We start from the raw sequence: 19,614 nt of genomic DNA on the forward strand, positions 1-19,614 counted from the left end.
CACAACCTACTACTCTCTGAGTAAAGAAACTACCTCTGACATCTGTCCTATCTCTGTCACCCCTCAATTTAAAGCTATGCCCCCTCGTGCTAGCCACCAGCTCTCACTGTCCATCCTATCTAACCCTCTGATTATCTTATATGTCTCAATTAAATCACCTTTCAACCTTCTTCTCTCTCATGAAAACAGCCTCAAATCCATCAGCCTTTCCTCGTAAGACCTTCCCTCCATACCAGACAACATCCGAGTAAATCTCCTCTGAACCCTTTCCAAAGCTTCTACATCGTTCCTATAATACAGTCCAGAACTGTACGCAATACTCCAAATGCGGCTACACCAGAGTTTTGTACAGCTGCAGCATAACCTCATGGTTCCGAAACTCAATCCCTCTACCAATAAAAGCCAACATATCATGTGCCTTCTTAACAACCCTATCAACCTGGATGGCAACTTTCAGGGATCTATGTACATAGACACCAAGGTCTCTCTGATCAATAACACTACCAAGAATCTTACCATCAGCCCAGTACTCTGCATTCCTGTTACTCCTTCCAAATGAATCACTTCACACTTTTCCACATTAAACTGCATTTGCCACCTCTCAGTCCAGCTCTGTAGCTTATCTATGTCCCTCTGTAACCTGCAAAATCTTCGTCACTATCCACAACTGTACCGACCTTAGTGTCATCTGCAAATTTACTAACATCACTGGCTCATTTATAAAAATGACAGACACCATTGGACCCAAAACAGATCCTTGCAATACCCCACTAGTAACTGAACTCCAGGATGAATATTTCCCATCAAACACCACCCTCTGTCTTCTTTCAGCTAGCCAATTTCTGATCCAAACCTCTAAATCACCCTCAATCCCATGTCTCCATATTTTGTGCAATAGCCTACCGTGGAGACCCTTATCAAACACCTTACTGAAATCCATACACACCACATCAACCGCTTTACCCTCATCTACCTGTTTGGTCACCTTTTCAAAGAACTCAATAAGGTTTGTGAGGCATGACCTACCCTTCACAAAACCATTGACTATCCCTAATCAATTTATTCCTCCCGAGATGATTATAAATCCTATGTCTTATAACCTTTTCCAACACTTTAGCCACAACCGAAGTAAGGCTCACTGGTCTATATTTACCAGGGTTGTCGCTACTCCCCTTCTTGCACAAGGGCACAACATTTGCTATCCTCCAGTCTTCTGGCACTATTCCTGTCGACAATGACAACATAAAGATCAAAGCCAAAGGCTAAGCAATTTCCTTCCTGGCTTCCCAGAGAATCCTAGGTAAAATCTCATCCGGCCCTGTGGATGTATGATAAAGGAGGCTCAGGAATATCCAAACACTTATGTCAGGGTGCCATCCCATGAATTTTTGGTTATTTGGCTTTCCAAAATGTTGCAACATTCTTGAAGCATCCAGTGGAAGGCCATTGCAGTTTTCTTCCTTTGGTTGTAGCTATATGATGAAGAACTTATGCCCGAAATTTTGACTCTCCTGCTTCTGGGATGGTGCCTGACCTGTTGTGCTTTTCCAGCGCCACACTTTTCAACTCTGATCTCCGCATCTGCCGTCCTCAGTTTCTCTTTTTAGCTATACTGAAGACTGTTTGAAGCATAAATATGATGAGACAGCCTTTACAGATAATTTATTTCAATTTCCCAAAGAATTGGATTCCACCAGGGTGCTGTGTCACTGGATCAAATGTTGGTATATTTTGAGCTCAGAGAAGCTATCCATGTACAAGCCCCATCTCTGCCTCCCAAGCATTACCCCAGAGGGAGGGGAGTGTCCAATCCAGAAAATGCATGTTTGAATTTTGATTTCCACGTCCAATCAGGTACAGAAAGCAAAATAAAGAGTGGGAAAAAAAATCAAATAAGAAAGAGGGCAATAAAGGGACAGAAGGATAAAGTAACAAGACACATTTTCTAATTTAATCTTCTTTTTTCTAAACCTCTAGCAATGCTCAAAAGCTAAAGGAATGAGACTTCACACTTTTAAACAGTAATTGTACTTCCCAGAGAAAAGAGTGGCGTTTATATCGTGGTTTTCACCAACCGCCACTTATCTCAAAGCACCTTACAGCTAACCAAGTATTGATGTTTACTCACTGTTGAAATGTAGGAAACAGAGCAGCAAATCTGTGCACACTGAATACCCACAACCTACATTGTAATAATGACCAGATCATCTTTTGTGATATCTTTGGACTTCTATATTAAATTGTGTTCACCTGAAATTGCAATTACTTCCATTACTATTTTTTATTTCAAGTTCTATCTTGAATGTTAAGAAGTTTAAAGTTAGTAGACACAGTATCATAAGTGTCACTTTAAAGTTGAGAGCTCTTTGATGACTGAGGTACTATAATGGAAGACCCTTGAATAGGTTGAGGACATTAACACATTCTGTCTTGCTCTTAAAATGTTCCAACTGATAATTTCACAATGCACGTGGACTGTGCTTTCAAAGTTTATAGATTTTAGTATGCAAGGTGAAGTCACATAGTGTCCTCAGACCATAGCACTGCTCTCTGATTAGGGAGAGACAGCAAGAACTGGTGTTGGCTTAAGCTAAGGGTCACTCATGTGTGGGGAGAGGTTGAGATGCAGAATCATTCATGGTAACCTAAGCTGGTGTCGGAATTGAACCCACACAGTTGGCCTCACTCTGTATCACAAGTGAGCCATCCAGCCAACTAAGCTAAAACAGCCACCCCCCATACCACCCCACCATCACTTATTTTAGTTTGAGAGTTTTATGAACCCAGCATTCTTTAAGAAAAGGACTGTTAGTCCTGTGGCAGTACTACATCTGGAAATTAAGTAAGCCAATTTTTTTTAAACGGAATTAAGAGGACAGCTTTCATTATTCTGTGGCAGCTGAAATAATGATGTTGAGAATGTAATATTTTATGCTTCTCTGTTTAGACACTGATGAATGCCAAACTCCAGGCATCTGCATGAATGGTCGTTGCATCAATACTGAAGGTTCTTTCAGGTGTGAGTGCCCCCCAGGCCTCGCTGTTGGTGTGGATGGGCGGGTTTGTGTTGGTAAGAGAGATATATAATTCCAGACAGTGACCCAAGTAAGAAGGGTCACTGCTGTCATTCTTTATTAATTCTTTCATAATATGCCAGAACTTTGTGTGATTCAGACCTTTGGGGAATTCAAATTACTTTTCAGAGACATCTTTAAAACCCCTTCTATTTTGGATTAGACTGTTTGAATATAGTCAAATTGACATATTCATGGAAAAAAGTGGAGAACTGAAATAAATGATGTTTTATAAATCTCTATTGAATTATATGTAAGTGATTGAAGTTTCTGGCATACTCAATATTTCCATCATTACAAATAAATTGTGAAAATGATTTATGTGTTGTTTACACATGGCTTGTTTTCTGTATCCTATAATTAATAACAGAAAGCTTAAAACTATTTACAAACCTCCAATTCTAAAGCAGTAAAAAGTATTACAAGGTCTTTTTATATTTAGATTTAGACTTTAACACTTGCATGTGTACAGAAGTAGATTGAAAGGTTTTCAGTGTTGTCACAAATGATGCCATCTTATGTACAAGTACCTCGGTACAAAAACTTAAAACAAGATAAAGTTAAATATCACACAACACCAGGTTATAGTCCAACAGGTTTATCTAGAAGCACTAGCTTCCGAATTAAAACAGGATAGTAATCAGGAGCAGAGTTAAAAATTAAACAATACAGTCTCTCTGAGTATTTTGTCAAAAATAAAGAATAAAACTAAAAGTTCAACCACTGCTAATAAAGTTTTGTTAGTTACCCTGCATCAGAAGGGGTTCCATTGCCACATCTGATTCATGCCCAAAATGCACTTTTTTTGTAGGATTTTATAAACTGGATCAGCTTGTGCTTTACCTGCTGGTTCACTTGTACTATCAGGCATGCGAAAAGAGTCAGATGACATCAGTCATCAAATTTCTGAAGACAAATCTCCTTTTGTATTTCTGATAATATGAAAGGTGGCAGCAGACAAGTGGATCAAGTCCACTGGCAATTTAATAATGAGCATTAATTCTGAGGACGGAACTTTTTGCAAAACTAATAATGTTGAAATCCTTCTCTATCTTCTTTGAATGGGTACCATTTTAAAAAAATCACTCCTCATACTGTCTCTCAGCCTGTTGCCCCATTGAAATCTCAACACCACTGTCAGCTTTGAGCAGAACAGTATTTATTACTAGAAAGCGTTTGCATGACACTGTGCTGCCTGAAAGCAAAGTCAACACATAAAACAAGGGAATGTAGCAACACTTCACAAGAATTGCACCAATATTTGAAGGATGCTTTATTTTTCCCTAAAGTGTTGTATAGAGCTGTAAAAATTGAACCAGATGTCTAATAGATACAAAAGGTCAGTCCCTCTGGGGAAACTTCAGGAGCTGACACTTGGAGTTTAACATTCCCCCATTAGTATGTTTAAATTCTATTGTGAATTTGTTAAAGCCTTGCTTCTCACAAATTGCTTGACCTATAATGCTTTTCATGAACTGTAAAAATAAATCCATTTAAACTCAGTGCTTGCTTCCACTTTAGAAACAGGACCATTTTATGTAAATTCTTCTCATGTACTTCAATACTTTAAAGTATCAGTGGTGGCATTTTCCATAAGTATTCTGTAGATTATCATTTCTTTAAACTGTCAACAGTTGACAAGAAGAAAAATGAAATTGAAAAGTTCTGTTTAGGTGATCAGTGATTTTGTGAGAGTTGGAGCCTTGAGATTTTTAATACTGTAAGCTCAACAGTATTTTCACTAGCATTTCACTGACAAAGCACTGAATTGCAGCTCAGTAAAGTATTTTTGTTTTTAAAATTGTATTTACACAAGTGCTGCTTGCATGGAGGCTGCTCATTTGTCCATCCAACAGCGCTGAGATGATCTCTGCTTCTCTGTGTAATAGTTGTGTCTTCACAACTCACACACTGAATAGGGCTTTGATAAACAGAAAGGATTTCCTGACTCAAATTCCAGACATTGTGAGCAGCATTCAAGGGCTGTGAGTTCTTCTTTATAGCGTGTTTTCTTTTATTGTTTTAGACACACATATGCGCAGCACATGCTACGGAGGAATTAAGAAGGGACTATGTGTCCGTGCATTCCATGGGGCAGTGACAAAGTCTGAGTGCTGCTGTGCCAGTCCAGATAATGGGTTCGGAGAGCCATGCCAGCCTTGTCCAGCGAAAAACTCAGGTACGTTTTCATCCTGGAAGCATGCCAAAGCAGGAGAATTTAAAAAGAATGGAAAAAAACGCAGTCTAGCTTCATTCCAACAGCTGCATACATAATTTAAAACTACTGTATATAGCTCAATTTCATGAGAAAATAAATTGAGCAAATGTAAAATAAGCTGTCAATTCACCGTCACCTGGTTTGTGCTACAGCCCAAGATCATTTTCATCTCTTGTGTCTGGCTTGTCACCTTGGCAACTTGCACAGACAATTTTCCCGTTATATACTGAACTGATTTAAAATAGAATGAATAGCCTCGCTCTGAATTGGTATCATGTTCTTTTTTTAAAAAAATTCTTGAACAGATTGTACTGTAAATCCTAGAAGCATTGAATCCTGAGCTGATTTTCACCTTAATGTCTGTTTAGAAAGAATTTATTTGCTGATCTATCAAACTTGTGCTTGTTAAATGCTGAGTGAGAGTTAAATATGGTACTTCTGGGGATGTCTGTATCGAATGTATATCTTGGAGGAGAAAGCGAGGACTGCAGATGCTGGAGATCAGAACCGAGAGTGTGGTGCTGGAAAAGCACAGCCGGTCAGGCAGCATCCGAGGAGCAGGAGAATTGATGTTTTAGGCAGAAGCCTTTCATCAGGAATCCCGAAATGTTGATTCTCCTGCTCTTTGGATGCTGCCTGACCGGCTGTGCTTTTCCAGCACCACACTCTCGACTCCAATGTATATCTTGTATGCAGAATGCATTATCCCAGGCAACTCAGTGCTTACGCTAACAATAAGCCACCAAGAAATATCACAGACAAAAACAGAGTGATGGAGAAACTCAGCAGGTCTGGCAGCATCTTTTGAGAAACAGAGTTAATGTTTGGAGCCCAGTGACCCCGTGTGAGAACATGCTGTTTTTGTTTCAGAGTTCCAGTACATGCAGTTCTTTGTGTTTATTTAAGAAGTATCAAGAATTCCTGAGCTCAGTATTAGCTGGTCTAACCTCAGGGATCAGAAGGAATGAAACAATTAGTTTTAGTCTCATTGTTGTGCTATGGAATGCTATTCAGAATTTATTGCATCTTTCACAACCTCTGGACATCCTGAAAAGCTTTGTTGTACTTTTAAAGCGTAGTCATTGCTATAACACAGGGGAGCTTTCCCTCACAGCCTTGGTTCCAATGCACAACATCAGTGCACAGAAGGTGAAGACAGATGGAGGCTATAATAGTACAGACCGTATCAGACCATGTGACAAAGCAGAATTTGGCCATTTAGCCAATCAAGCCCCATCTGCCATTTGATCATGGTTGATATGTTTCTCAATAGCCTATTTATCTCTGTTCTCAATTATTTGGCCTCTACAATCCTCTATGGCTTTGAGTTCCACAGAGTCATCAGCCTCTGGATGAAGAAATGCTTCTGCATTTCAGTTTGAAAGGGTCATCCCTTCACTCTGAGGCTGTGCCCTCAGGTCCTAGCCTCTCCTACCAGTGGAAACATCTACTCCTTCTCCAATCTATCCAGGCCTCTCAGTATTCTGTAAGCTTCAATCAGATCCCTCCTCATCCTTCTAAACCCCATCATGTACAGACTCAGAGTCCTCAGTTACTGATTAATGCTGTATAAGTATTCTGTAGACATAACAACTACACATGAAAAATGATAAGTTAATGTTTTCACTTGCTTTCTAATTTGGGAACTATGATTAAAATTTATTCAAAATTCATAAATTATTTTTATTTCCACCTACTTGATATGCTTGTCAGTTGCCATTTTCCTGACCTGACTGGGCAGCATGGTAGCTCAGCGGTTAGCACTGCTGCTTCACAGTGCCAGGGAGCCAGGTTCGATTCCAGCCTCGGGCGACTGTCTGTGTGGAGTTTGCACATTCTGCCTGTGTCTGCATGAGTTTCCTCCAGGTGTTCTAGTTGCCTCCCACAATCCAATGATGTGCAGGTCAGGTGAATTGGCCATGCTAAATTGCCTATAGTGTTCAGGGATGTGTCGGTTAGGTGCATTAGTCAGGGGTAAATGCAGAGGAATAGAATGGGTTTGGGTGGGATACTCTTCAGAGGGTCGGTGTGGACCTGTTGAATCAAATGGCCTGTTTCTACACATTAGGGGTTCTATGATCTGCAACTACCTATTAGCATAATTCTAATTCATTGAGTGTCTGTTGTATCCAAAGGATGCTTAATAAGATACCTCCATTTATTCTGTATTTAAGGTACAATTAAACATAATGATTTAATATCACTTACATTTCTGTATGTTTTATATGTGCTATCAGTATGACTCTGTTTGAAACTGCATCTTTGTAAGTAATTTTATTATCAGATGAGCTAATGTTATTCTGGAAATAGTCAGCTTTCCAAATTCATGATTACTAACCAACTTCTTGATCTGCATTTACAGCTGAGTTCCAGGCGCTGTGTAGCAGTGGAATTGGTATCACAGCTGATGGAAGAGGTATAGTGAAAAAAATTCTCATTTCACAGTAAAAGGGGTTTATGTTTTGCTTAATCTGTATCTGTATCAATTCTCGATCCTAATTCTTGAGCAAAAGATTGCTTAGTTATATGTCCAAAATTTAGTACATTAGGAAGACTTGGTTTCTTCAACAAATCCACAAGTATAACTTTAAGTCAGATTTATTCAGCCCTCATTTGGAAATCTGAATTAGCCATCCTTTCAGAAAATGATAATTACAGGTTCTTCTGTAACGTGTGTTTTGTTATTGCGAATTTGCTATAATGCGATTGACAAATTGGGGACACTGTTTTTAAAGCATGAACTTTTAAAGTGTGTATTGGTCATAACGTGATTCCAGCCCCATCTGTTTAAAGGATGCTGCTGTTACACAAGTCTCTTAGAACATGGGATTGCCCAAGAATGGAACTACCGCGTTATAGCTGAACCTGCTGTACATGCAATTATCTCGAATCCTGTTTTGTTTGCTGAAGATTTATAGGGAAATGACCAGCTGTTTCCACAAGCTACACATTGCAAATCCTGAACTAACTCCCTGTGAAAATGGGAAAAGCCGTGTTTGGGCATGAGACTTAGGATTTCCTAAGACCTCCTCTATTTTTGCCATGTCAAAGAAACTCTCTGTCGAGGGGAATATCTGGACCCATATTTCTTTAACTAATCAATTTGAAAAATCTTCATACAGACAGATAAGTTCCACTCTTAGCTCAAAGATGTATTTTGGACAAGAGGGTGAAGTCGGGAGGTGGGAATTTCAATAACCTGCGTTTCCCAAACATCCTGCTTCTACAGACATCTGTCCAGAATCGTTGTGAGTTACAGTGACTGCTGGGTGACAAGTTGTTAAGTGCTATAACTTCACTGTCTCCATATATTTTCAGACTAACTCGTTTGGCAAAATGCCACTGTAATAAAACTTCAGGAGGAACCAAATTGGGCAGCAGCTTCCTGGTTTACTTCTCCTTGTGTGGCCATAGGAACCTGCTTTTCAATTTACTCATTAGCATTGATAGCATTACCATTAACCCAACCTCAAGATCTAGGCCTAGAGTCTATTATTGAACTGTGTTGTTTATTAGCTCAAGACAATGTGAACTTATGAAGAGTGTTCTGTCCCATGATGGTACTGTGTATTTATTCATATCTCTGAGATCCTTTGAGTAAGTGCAACAGTTGTTTTTAAACAACTGGATTGGGAAGATATTTCCTAAATTTACTGCACATTGCTTGATGGAGTAAGTTTGGCTTGTGTAAAGATATGGGTTCCTATGTCACCTTTGTACTGACCATATGGATATAAAGGCAGCATTGCAGTTTCCTCTTCCTGGTGGTCTGCATTGTGTTCATTTTTGGTATAGCTCAGGTTTGCTGCTATTACCACTAATAAATAATAGGTCTTCCACACTGGATTATAAACAGAAATTGCTACCCTGGTTGGGAGTTACATGATCTCTAATGGCTTGTTTTGAATAGAAAATATGTGGTGCAGTGCTGAATCACACAGAACCAAAAACCCCAGTTCTTAACTGAAACTGGAATGCAGTAGGCAATAGGGAAAGCACTGTCATTTGTTTCAATGGCCCTGGGCTGTTCTTTTATTCCTGTAAACAAACATTTCAGCTTTCCTTCCCAATTCCCATTATGTGGGTTTGGTGGTGACCAAAACCTCGTTCAACTTCCCACGTAATTGGACAGTGTGTTTGTACAGCAACACACTGAGTAACTGGGCCGCACGCTGTGAAGGCATTTATGTTAAAAAATGTTGCAATGATGGTTATGCACAATGACAGTTTCAATGTACTTTGCCACTCTGTGGTGACAAGGCTGTATCTCCCACATAAATTGGAAACAGTTAAAAGCAAACTCCATAGGGAGGTCTCAGCAACCCAGCAGTGAAGCGAAATATTATAAAAGCTGTCGTACCAAAAGCATTTGTTTTTGAGTTTTGTAGTTTAAATGAGAATCAACATCACAGCTGTGTTTTCGAAAGGGTCCAGTGATATTGGTTGTCATGAGTTTGTCCTGTTTATTTAAAAGGAAAAAAATTAGAATTTAATTCTCCAGTGATTAATTGCATTAAAAGATTACCTGGATGCGTAAAGTCAGCTATTATTTATCATTGAGAAGGGCAAGAAGGAGCTAATCTTCATTTTTCAATGTGGTGTATAATCAGTCATGCAGGAGTATAGTTGTAAATGCTTACAGAGTCATGCAGCCCAGAAACAGACCCTTTAGTCCAACCAATCCATGCTGAGAGTAATCTCAAACTAAACAGTGGGGACATTGTCTACATTCATGTTGCAAGTACAGATGCACATGACAGCATCAGGAGCGAGGGTCAATACTTGCCAATTTTCAGAAAAAAGTGAATGGGAATGTGTCCATTCAAACTGGAATGCCTTAAGCCAGAGAATGTAGGAAAACCAAGTGATATGATTGTGAAGCACTCTTGCCTCGTGACCATGTCACTGCTGGTAGTAACTCACTTCGGACAATTGGATTTGCCAACTCTTTCATGTCTCCCCAACATCAGGACAGCATTTTTAAAAAACGTTAACCAAAATAAATGTCCAGTTTTTGAACAATATCGGTTTTGGGAGATTTCACCTCTGTTGGAAAATTGTAAACATTAACCCCACATATCTTCATCGATTGCTTTTGATGAATAGAAAATTAAAGAATATGTGAGAATGATATCTAAATGGACTCAGGTCAGGCTCCAACAGGAGTAAAGCCTTTTAAAAGCTGAACCTTTAGTTCATGTTTATAAATGTAAGTCTTCTTGCGTATATTTATCATAGAAGGTAAAAGTAAATTGTTGCAATGCAATAAAATATTATTTTAAAAAAAGCAATGTATTTAGCAATCTAAATAGAAAACATATGTTTAAATACTTTTCTTGTGTTGCTTTTTGGTGAATAGATATTAATGAATGTGATCTGGATCCGGATATTTGCCAACATGGAATATGTGAAAATCTTCATGCCAGCTATCGATGTATCTGTAATATTGGCTATGAATCTGACCTAAGTGGGAAGAATTGTGTGGGTAAGTAATACTGTACAATTGAACAACAAGCCAGTTTTTCTGTTTTGTTTGTTGATCCTTCTGCCTACCTGTAAGAAGACACCAACCATTGGCCAGCCCAGGCAATTGTGTTTGTACAATCAGATTTCAATTGAAGATCATTTCCTGTAATTATTAGGGTAAAAACTATTGGAAAAATAAATGCCCTGCATACTTCACATTTTAGTAGAAAGTTGCAAATAGGGTGGAACTAGCATTCCAAATTTTATTTTGAAAAGCAAAAAACTGAGGATGCTGGAAATTCAAAATAAGAACAGAAATTGCTGGAAAAGCTCAGTAGTTCTGGCAACATCTGTGGAGAGAAAGCAGAGTTAACGTTTTGGGTCTAGTGATCCTTCTTTTAGACTCTGAACTAGGGTCACTGGACATGAAACATTAACTTTGCTTTCTCTCTACAGAGGCAGCCTAACTGCTGAGTTTTTCCAGCAATTTCTGTTTTTGTTCCAAATGTTATAGTCCGTTGTTAAAGAGTGTGGAAAGAGAAGTTTGTTGACTTATGCTTCTTCCAGTTGTGATTTATTTATATCTCTGTTCTGTGTTTCTTTCTCTCGCAGCATGTCCAGTAACCACATTGTCCCCTCTCCAGAACAGAAACCTTCAGTCGCACTGGCTGTCTGCTGAAATAGCCAGCAACAGTTTGAAAGCTTCTTTTATGAGCTTTTGGATTTTTCCAACACTTTAAATAAGTTATTAGTACTCTATTCTTAAAAATGGCTACCAAAATTAAACATGTGAGTCCAGTTGCACATGGACCATCTGGGCCACCAGAGATCTGGTGGATCTCTGCTTGTGCTACTTGAATTGATCTCAGTTGATGCTACTGCTGGACAAGCCAGAATCCAGACTGAAATCTGGCTTGATGGATCGTAATTTTGAAAAAATTTAACAGGGACATCTTTCACTGAATCCCAAGTACATAATACTACAGATTTGGTTTTAACAATAAAACCTAAGTTTATTACTCAAAAGAAAAGGTGATAAAATTGATTGACCTAAGCTATTTACAAAAAATACATTTTGAAAGATTTCAAAACGCAGTACAAATACAATACTCTTTCTCTCTCAGTACCATCCTTTTCATGTACTGGAAGACCAAAGAGAATTCTTTTTTTTCTATCACATCTATATATTTAACTAACTGCTGCTTTCAGATCCCAGTCTCAAGAGTTTAATAGCTTTTTGATTATTCATACAACTGGCCTTAGACGTTCTCAGCTTCAAATAATACCGTTAAGCATTCTAACCAAATTCTTCTGATTTGGAACTTTTAAATTAATTCTTTACATTGAGTTAACATATGTCTTTAGAACTAACTCCTTCCTCTAGGAGAACTGTTTCATGCATCCATCTTTGACCAGAACATCCAACAACTGAAGCCAAAAGCTCACTGTACAATGCTCTGGCCACTGGTTTAGTGCTTTTATTGGATTGCAGAACACAATCCACAAAAGGTAATAAAAGTGCTGGAACTCCGTGTCATAAAAACTGAATTCAACATATGCATGCACTCACAATAAAGCAGGACCTCAACAAAAATCAACCTCTGATCATACTAACTAAAAGCAGGTTGACTCTCTTCACTCTATTATATCTAAACCTAAAACTTTCCCAGTGCAAACAAAGTCCCATTGGTGCTCCAGGAATTATCTCTCTCATACTGGTTTAAAAAGACTTAGTCTAGAAATACTAATAAGTTAACCATAAAAACACCCTCTCACACACAGAGCAAAACCCGAATGCCACTAATTCAAAATCCAAACTCTTATTAAATGATATTAATATGTATCTATATTACAAATCAAAAGAAATTCATATGAGGATCGTGGATAGGGTGAACAGCCAAGGTCTTTTCCCCAGAGTAGGGGAGACCGAAACTAGAGGACATAGGTTTAAAGTGAGAGGGGAAAGATTTAAAAGAGATCATTTAAATTTTCATGCAGAGGGTGCTGCATGTATGGAACAAGCTGCCAAAGGAAATGGTGGAGGCTGGTACAATTACAACATTTCAAAGGCATCTGGATGGGTATATGAATAGGAAGGGTTTAGACAGATATGGGCCAGATGCCTGCAAATGGGTGTAGATTAATTCAGGATATCTGGTCAGCATGGACCAGTTGGACTGACAGGTATGTTTCCGTGCCATACAGCTCTATAACGCTATGACCGTAAACACCTTACATGACATGGTCCTTACAGAGCAGTCTCAGTTAGGTCTGAACTTGCTGAAGGTTTATCCTCTTAGCCTGGGGGATCCCAAGAGATGGTGTTTATAAAGTTTGGAAGACAAAAGGAAGAAAGGTTGTGAAACATTGTACACAAATTACAATGAACTACACATTTTGTTTTTTTTTAGAAGGAAGTCCTTTAGAACTAAATGAAATGGAATTATTTTTAATGGTACATTTCTGTGTAGTGAGGTAAGAGAGAACATGACTGAAAGTCTTTCCTTTCTTGCTCATGTTTAACTCCGAAGTATTCTACATCTGTTTATCATGGAGATTTGAGAGCCAAAGATCATTTGTGCCTTTGGCAAAGGAAAATCATTTCCATTGACATTCGTCAAAAATATTGTTTCTTCAAATATTCTTTAAGCTTTTGCTTTCTTAATTTATTTGTTTAATGCATTGCATCATGAGACAGCTTGCCAAGGCAGCAACAGCCAAATACTGTAATGTCTATAAGTACTAGAGTGTTTTATCTATTCTTGATCAGAAATTTGCAAGGAACCACTATGTTTAAACCTAATGTAGATATATTCTATAACTTAGGTCCTGCTTTATTGTGAGTGCATGCATATGTTGAATTCAGTTTTTATGACACGGAGTTCCAGCACTTTTATTACCTTTTGTGGATTGTGTTCTGCAATCCAATAAAAGCACTAAACCAGTGGCCAGAGCAGTAAAGGATCAAGTAGCTGCTGTTTCCTGTAATCACATTTACGATAAATAAATAAATGAAATCCTGTTTTGATATTTGGGAATCCGAGAATTTACGGGTGATTTGAAGATCACATTGTGTGATATGATGAATTCTTTCTCAAGACCACATCTCTAGAAAGTTGAGTTTTGCAAATGAGCTTGAACTAACATTCCAAATTTAATACTCCATTATTGAATAGAGATTTAGCTCTGCTTTTTATATACAGAGGAACTCTGATTATCCAGCATTCAATTATCCGATTATCAGATTGTCCAGCAAGGTCACAATGTCCCTATGCTTGGCTAAACTGTGTTATCCGGCATTTGATTATCCGGAATTTGATTAACCGAGTGAAATACTCTCCGCACATGTCCTTCGGTTAATTGAGGTTCCTCTATATACTTTACATATTTTCTGTTTCCTATGTATCGGGTCATTATCTTTTCTTGCTTCTGGTGCGAGTGTTTATTTAACAAACTGGGTTTAAGGGGCAGTGTTCTCACAGTCACTCCCACAGGGTGCGCTGTAAGCATATGATTATTGAAACTAACCTGAAGACTTTGAGCTTCTGATAAGATGATGTACCATGAACCATTCTGTGTCCTACAAAACAATTAGTTCCAAACTTATAGTTAGTGAGGCATATAACGTAACACTCATTATAGTTACATGACACATAAAAGCATTCTGCTCCGAGAAATAGCTTCTGCCAAGTAATGAAATCAAATCACTTGCTGCACTTTATTTACATTTGATTAACAGAGGTTACCTACTGTGTTACAAGCAGAGACAGTCACTACATACAAACTCTTGTGACACTGGGGTTAGGGGAGTTTTAAACTATATCATAATAACATATAATGACAAGCAGCAAGCAAGAATTGGTGACCCTCGCTTGTATCCCCAGCTATAAATAATGGATGTTTATTCTGTGAACTGATTGATGTGGAAATGTGACTTGACAAAGTCAGCAAGGAATCATGAAGGTACTTCACCAAATTATTTTTATTAGACATTATTAAATACTCATCGAAAAGAATCAACACCTTATATTTGTGGTTAATTATTCTGCTAAGATTTGCTAATTCTTTCTTGAGTTGTTTGTCTCTTCTCCTTGTGATTTGCCACCTCTTCTACCTTCCAGACATTGATGAATGTGCAGTGAACAGGCTCCTCTGCGATAATGGTCTTTGCCGGAACACACCTGGTAGCTACACCTGCAGCTGCCCAAAGGGCTACCTCTTCAAACCAGACTCTGAGATGTGTGAAGGTGAGGACTTTAATGAATGCACTCAATTGAAAATGACATCCACTCTTTATAGCAATTGACCGTAAGGCAGTAAGTAGCAAGCATCTGCATTGCAAAGGATCACCTGCCCAAATCACTTACAGAAGAGAACTTGAGCAAATGAGAATAAATTCCACAGTATGGGCTTTCCAACAAAATCACAAGTAGTTTAAAATATAAATACCAGTGTTGACGTAATCAATTGCTGTTTTTTCAGACAACATTCATTTGGGCAGTAACAGAGGTTACCTACTGTGTTACAAGTGGAGAAAATCACTACATACAAATTCTTTTAGCACCTCATAGTGAGAAAACCTCCACATTAATGTCTGCACAATTACATTTTCTCATCATTCTATAGCAGCCAGAGATACACGCTGGGCATTTGCCTGCCTTCAATCAGAGACGTGTTTTTAAGCAAATCCTTATGTACCAGATTCTGGTTAATTCTATCCTTTCCATTTCCCAACCTCAAAGAGAAAAATCAAAGTGGCAGAATTACTGCAACAACTTTCTGTTGCAGCTGCTGGAGGAGGTCAGTGAGGAACTAATGGACAAAGGTATCAGACAGAGAAATAGTTTAGAGCAAGTCATAGACAGCATTGCTGTTCATCAGCTAATTTGTTTGTTGGATTTGGCATTTTGGTTGTAAATTGAAGATAGTAATGAAGGTGACGGATATGATTTTGAATTGTCATTATTGAACCATCCTTCCAACATCAGCAGCCCACCTCAACCATCAAACCATTCCTAATCTTTAAAGTTGACTAGTTGGTTAAAAGCAACCACTATTGCAATGTTTTGAGAAGACTCAATCTCCAATAGCTGAGTGTGCAATTTCACCAGCTGGGTTTGAACTGCAAACTTGTAGAGCATGTTTGTCTCAGATACAATACCTGGTATGTGGTAAACCCACCCAGACCCATTCCCCTACCTTTGACTAATGCACCTATCACTACAGTGATTTAGCATGGCCAATTCACCTAACCTGCACATCGTTTGGATTGTGGGAGGAAACCGGAGCACCCGGAGCAAACTCCACACAGATAGTCGCCCAAGGCAGGAGTCGAACCCAGGTCTCTGTGGTGTTGTAAGGCAGCAGTGCTAACCACTGAGCCACGGTGCCGCACCTTTCTGTGCTATACTACAGAAAAATGGCATTAAGGTGACAGAAAATAAAAGGTCATAAGGTAGGAAGTGCAACCTAAAAACAATACACCAGAATTCATCCTTTACTCACTCCACCAAGAAATGAGCCATTTGCTGTTTGCCTATCCATGTAACTGATGGTGGTGAGATCGATTCTGACCATCAGATTATGTTCCTGCCTCCTACCACTGCTACCTCAGGGACTACCAAGAGATGAATGGCAATCCCAGTGAAAACTCTTTTTGGAAGCTGCAGCTTTGTGTTAAACCACATCCCATTTGTTCATAAACTCCTTCTAGAGAAGAGGAAGGATAGAGGAGGCTTGTTAGATGGTTTGAGTAGATTACTGTTGTTTCCCAGATGCTGTTGTTTTGTTAACAATTTTTATAAACTCCACTAAAGCCTTGCTTTCGATGTGGTTTGGGGAGTTTGGATTTTTCAGGCTGGACACTAAATATTCTCCCAAGTAGCATAGCAGGGCTAATTTAAAACAGGCGTCTTTTGATGTATAATTCCAGGGTATCCTAATATTTTGGAAGTGGTAAACCAAAAGGTACTTCTTTCTTGTTTCTCTAATGTAATGCACACATGTAATCAGAGCCCTTGAGCAAACATTAAAACCACAACTGAATTTCTGATTTGAAACAGATACAGTATTTGGTCATAGAATGATGTGTGTTTCAGAAAGGTTAGAACACAAAGTCTCAGTGTGATTGTAAGGTTTGGTAAAACAGAATGGAAAACTGTATACTCCATGTTTACATTTGTGTAAAACCCAGTCATAAACTAAGTTACTTGACAATACTTAGCTCTGTTTTCCTTCACTCAATGACCCATACCTGGTTAACACTGTGGTTTTCCTTTATGATTAAATGAAGTACATTTAATATCAAGTTATGCAGTTCATTCAAATTGTCTTTGAAGCACTTAGTTTGAGAAAATAAAATCAATTTTCTCTTCCATTCAAGCGCAGGTCCTTATATTTGTGCTTTTTCAATGCCTGATATGTGGTTAACTTGTCCTTATATTTATACTATTAGTTTATTCTCCTCACTATTAACTGACTCACTCAAAATAAATGATAGCTGTGAGATTGTGGCTGTTGCACTGACATGTCAGATGCTCAAACATGTTCACCTCTACTTGAGATTAAAGCAATCAGTCTATCAAATAATTCAATCTGCCTGAAAGTCATTTCATAAACATGTAAAAAAAAGGTCATAGAGCTACTGTTCAGTATATCTGAGATAGCCAATGAAACTAAAACAACCTCACATTGCACTTGTAAATTCTGATGCATTAAGATATCATATACAAAGTTATATTTCCACTCAAAGCTCCATAGTATTAAACACAAGGCCAGGTTTACAGGTTTTACACCAATAGCAACTTCTAATCATTCAGAACTAAAGATAAAGTCTTGTTTATTTTTGATGTGGAGGTGCTGGTGTTGGACTGGAGTGGACAAAGTCAGAAGTCACATGAGACCAAGTTATAGTCCAACAGGTTTATTTAAAATCACCAGCTTTCAAAGTGTTGTCCCTTCATCAGTGAAGCCAGCTCCTTCACCCGATGAAGGGACAGTGCTCCAAAAGCTTGTGATTTTAAATAAACCTGTTGGACTATAACCTGGTGTCATGTGACTTCTGATTCTGAACAGAATCGCTTTTCATTTTTACCTAAGGCACAGCATATAGGTCAATAATGCGAAGTCAGGAGCCTGAATGTCACAGTGAGACAGTGTGCTTAGATCTCAGGTAAACAGGCTCAGTCCTGGACTTCTGTGGAGTTAAAAAGATGTGCACAACCCAATTTTGAAATTCCTGACCATTCTCCCCAGAATAGTTTTCAGTGGGAAATGATGAGGCTGCAGGTAGTGAACCCAGCCCCTGCACTAAGATTCTAACTAACTCCATTAGGAGATTTGATATCTCCCCACCTCCCATTACCACCCACCGCACCACCACCTCCCTCAAGCAAGTACTGCTCACACATCAATTTCATGGGATCAGACTAGCCTCAAGATTCTTTTGAAAGATGTTTCCTGTGCTCTCCCTCTGATCCTTCCATGCCAACTCATGTTCACCCATCCACCTGTCAAGACTCCTCATATCCACCATGAGTCTTACATGCCCATCACCCAATCTTGTACAAATAAACATTGAGCCATTAATCAAATAAATCACAGAAGGAACAATTTATTATAACTGCTTAATGATGCCAATCAGGCAAGGTCAGCTGTTCTTTTCAGCTGTCAAAACAAAAATGTCTGCTGAGAAAATCATTTGGAATCTATCCTGTGGGCCAAGCATATATAATGAGGACAGGTGTGAGATCTCTGTGTATAGTACACAATGTGATTGACTCTTAACTGCCGTCTGGGCAATTAGGGATGGGTAATAAATGCTGGCCCAGGCAGTGACGTCCTCATCCCATGAGTAAGTAAAAAAAAGTCTTCATTATGCATTTTTCACTCTGTATAGGGGTTTTAAAATATAACATACATTTCAGATAGTTAGCAAGTTATTAATGTCAGAGAAAAAAATAAGCCTTTCACTTTTCTCAACCACCTGGGAACTAACTTCTTCATTTTGAGGCAAATCTTATTATAACATAGAATATAGAACAGTACAGCACAGAAAGGCCCTTCAGCCCACGATGTTGTGCCGACCATTGATCCTCATGTGAGGTAAACCTAATGTACGTATCCTCAAATTTCTGTGACCATATGCATGTCCAGTAGTCTCTTAAATATCCCCAATGACTTTGCTTTCACAACTGCTGCTGGCAATGCATTCCATGTTCTCACAACTCTTTGCATAAAGAACCCGCCTCTAACATCCCCTCTATACTTTCCGCCAAAAAGCTTAAAACTATGATCCCTCATCTTAACAATTTCTGCCCTGGGAAAAAGTCTCTGGCTTTCAACTCTATCTATGCCTCTCATTATCTTGATTCGGAGATGCCGGTGTTGGACTGGGGTGTACAAAGTTAAAAATCACACAACACCAGGTTATAGTCCAACAGGTTTAATTGGAAGCACTAGCTTTCGGAGCGATGCTCCTTCATCAGGTGATTGTGACCTGATCACCTGATGAAGGAGCGTCGCTCCAAAAGCTAGTGTGCTTCCAATTAAACCTGTTGGACTATAACCTGGTGTTGTGTGATTTTTAACTTGATCTCAGTATCTTGTATACCTCAATGAGGCCCTCTCTCCTCCTCCTTTTCTCCAATGAAAAAAGTCCGAGCTCAGTCAACCTCTGTTCCTAAGATAAGCCCTCCATTCCAGGCAGAATCCTGGTAAACCTCCTTTGAACCCTCTCCAAAGCATCCACATCTTTCCTATAATAGGGTGACCAGAACTGGACACAGTGTTCCAAGTGCGGTCTAACCAAAGTTTTATAGAGCTGCAACAAGATCTCATGACTCTTAAACTCAATCC

At 38.8% G+C, this 19,614-nt stretch overlaps 1 protein-coding gene across 1 annotated transcript in view; it reads left to right on the top strand.

The window, feature by feature from the left end:
- The window catches only part of LOC122558088 (fibrillin-2-like), a 318,053-nt gene that overhangs the window by 157,051 nt on the left and 141,388 nt on the right, over positions 1 to 19,614 (top strand). The window contains exons 15-19 of the mRNA XM_043706411.1: positions 2,948 to 3,070; positions 5,101 to 5,253; positions 7,655 to 7,708; positions 10,652 to 10,777; positions 14,880 to 15,005. Of these exons, the coding sequence (XP_043562346.1) occupies positions 2,948 to 3,070; positions 5,101 to 5,253; positions 7,655 to 7,708; positions 10,652 to 10,777; positions 14,880 to 15,005 (582 nt within the window). The remainder of the gene's footprint in view (positions 1 to 2,947; positions 3,071 to 5,100; positions 5,254 to 7,654; positions 7,709 to 10,651; positions 10,778 to 14,879; positions 15,006 to 19,614) is intronic.

The sequence above is a fragment of the Chiloscyllium plagiosum genome, chromosome 2 (assembly GCF_004010195.1).
Source record: "Chiloscyllium plagiosum isolate BGI_BamShark_2017 chromosome 2, ASM401019v2, whole genome shotgun sequence".
NCBI lineage: Eukaryota > Metazoa > Chordata > Chondrichthyes > Orectolobiformes > Hemiscylliidae > Chiloscyllium > Chiloscyllium plagiosum.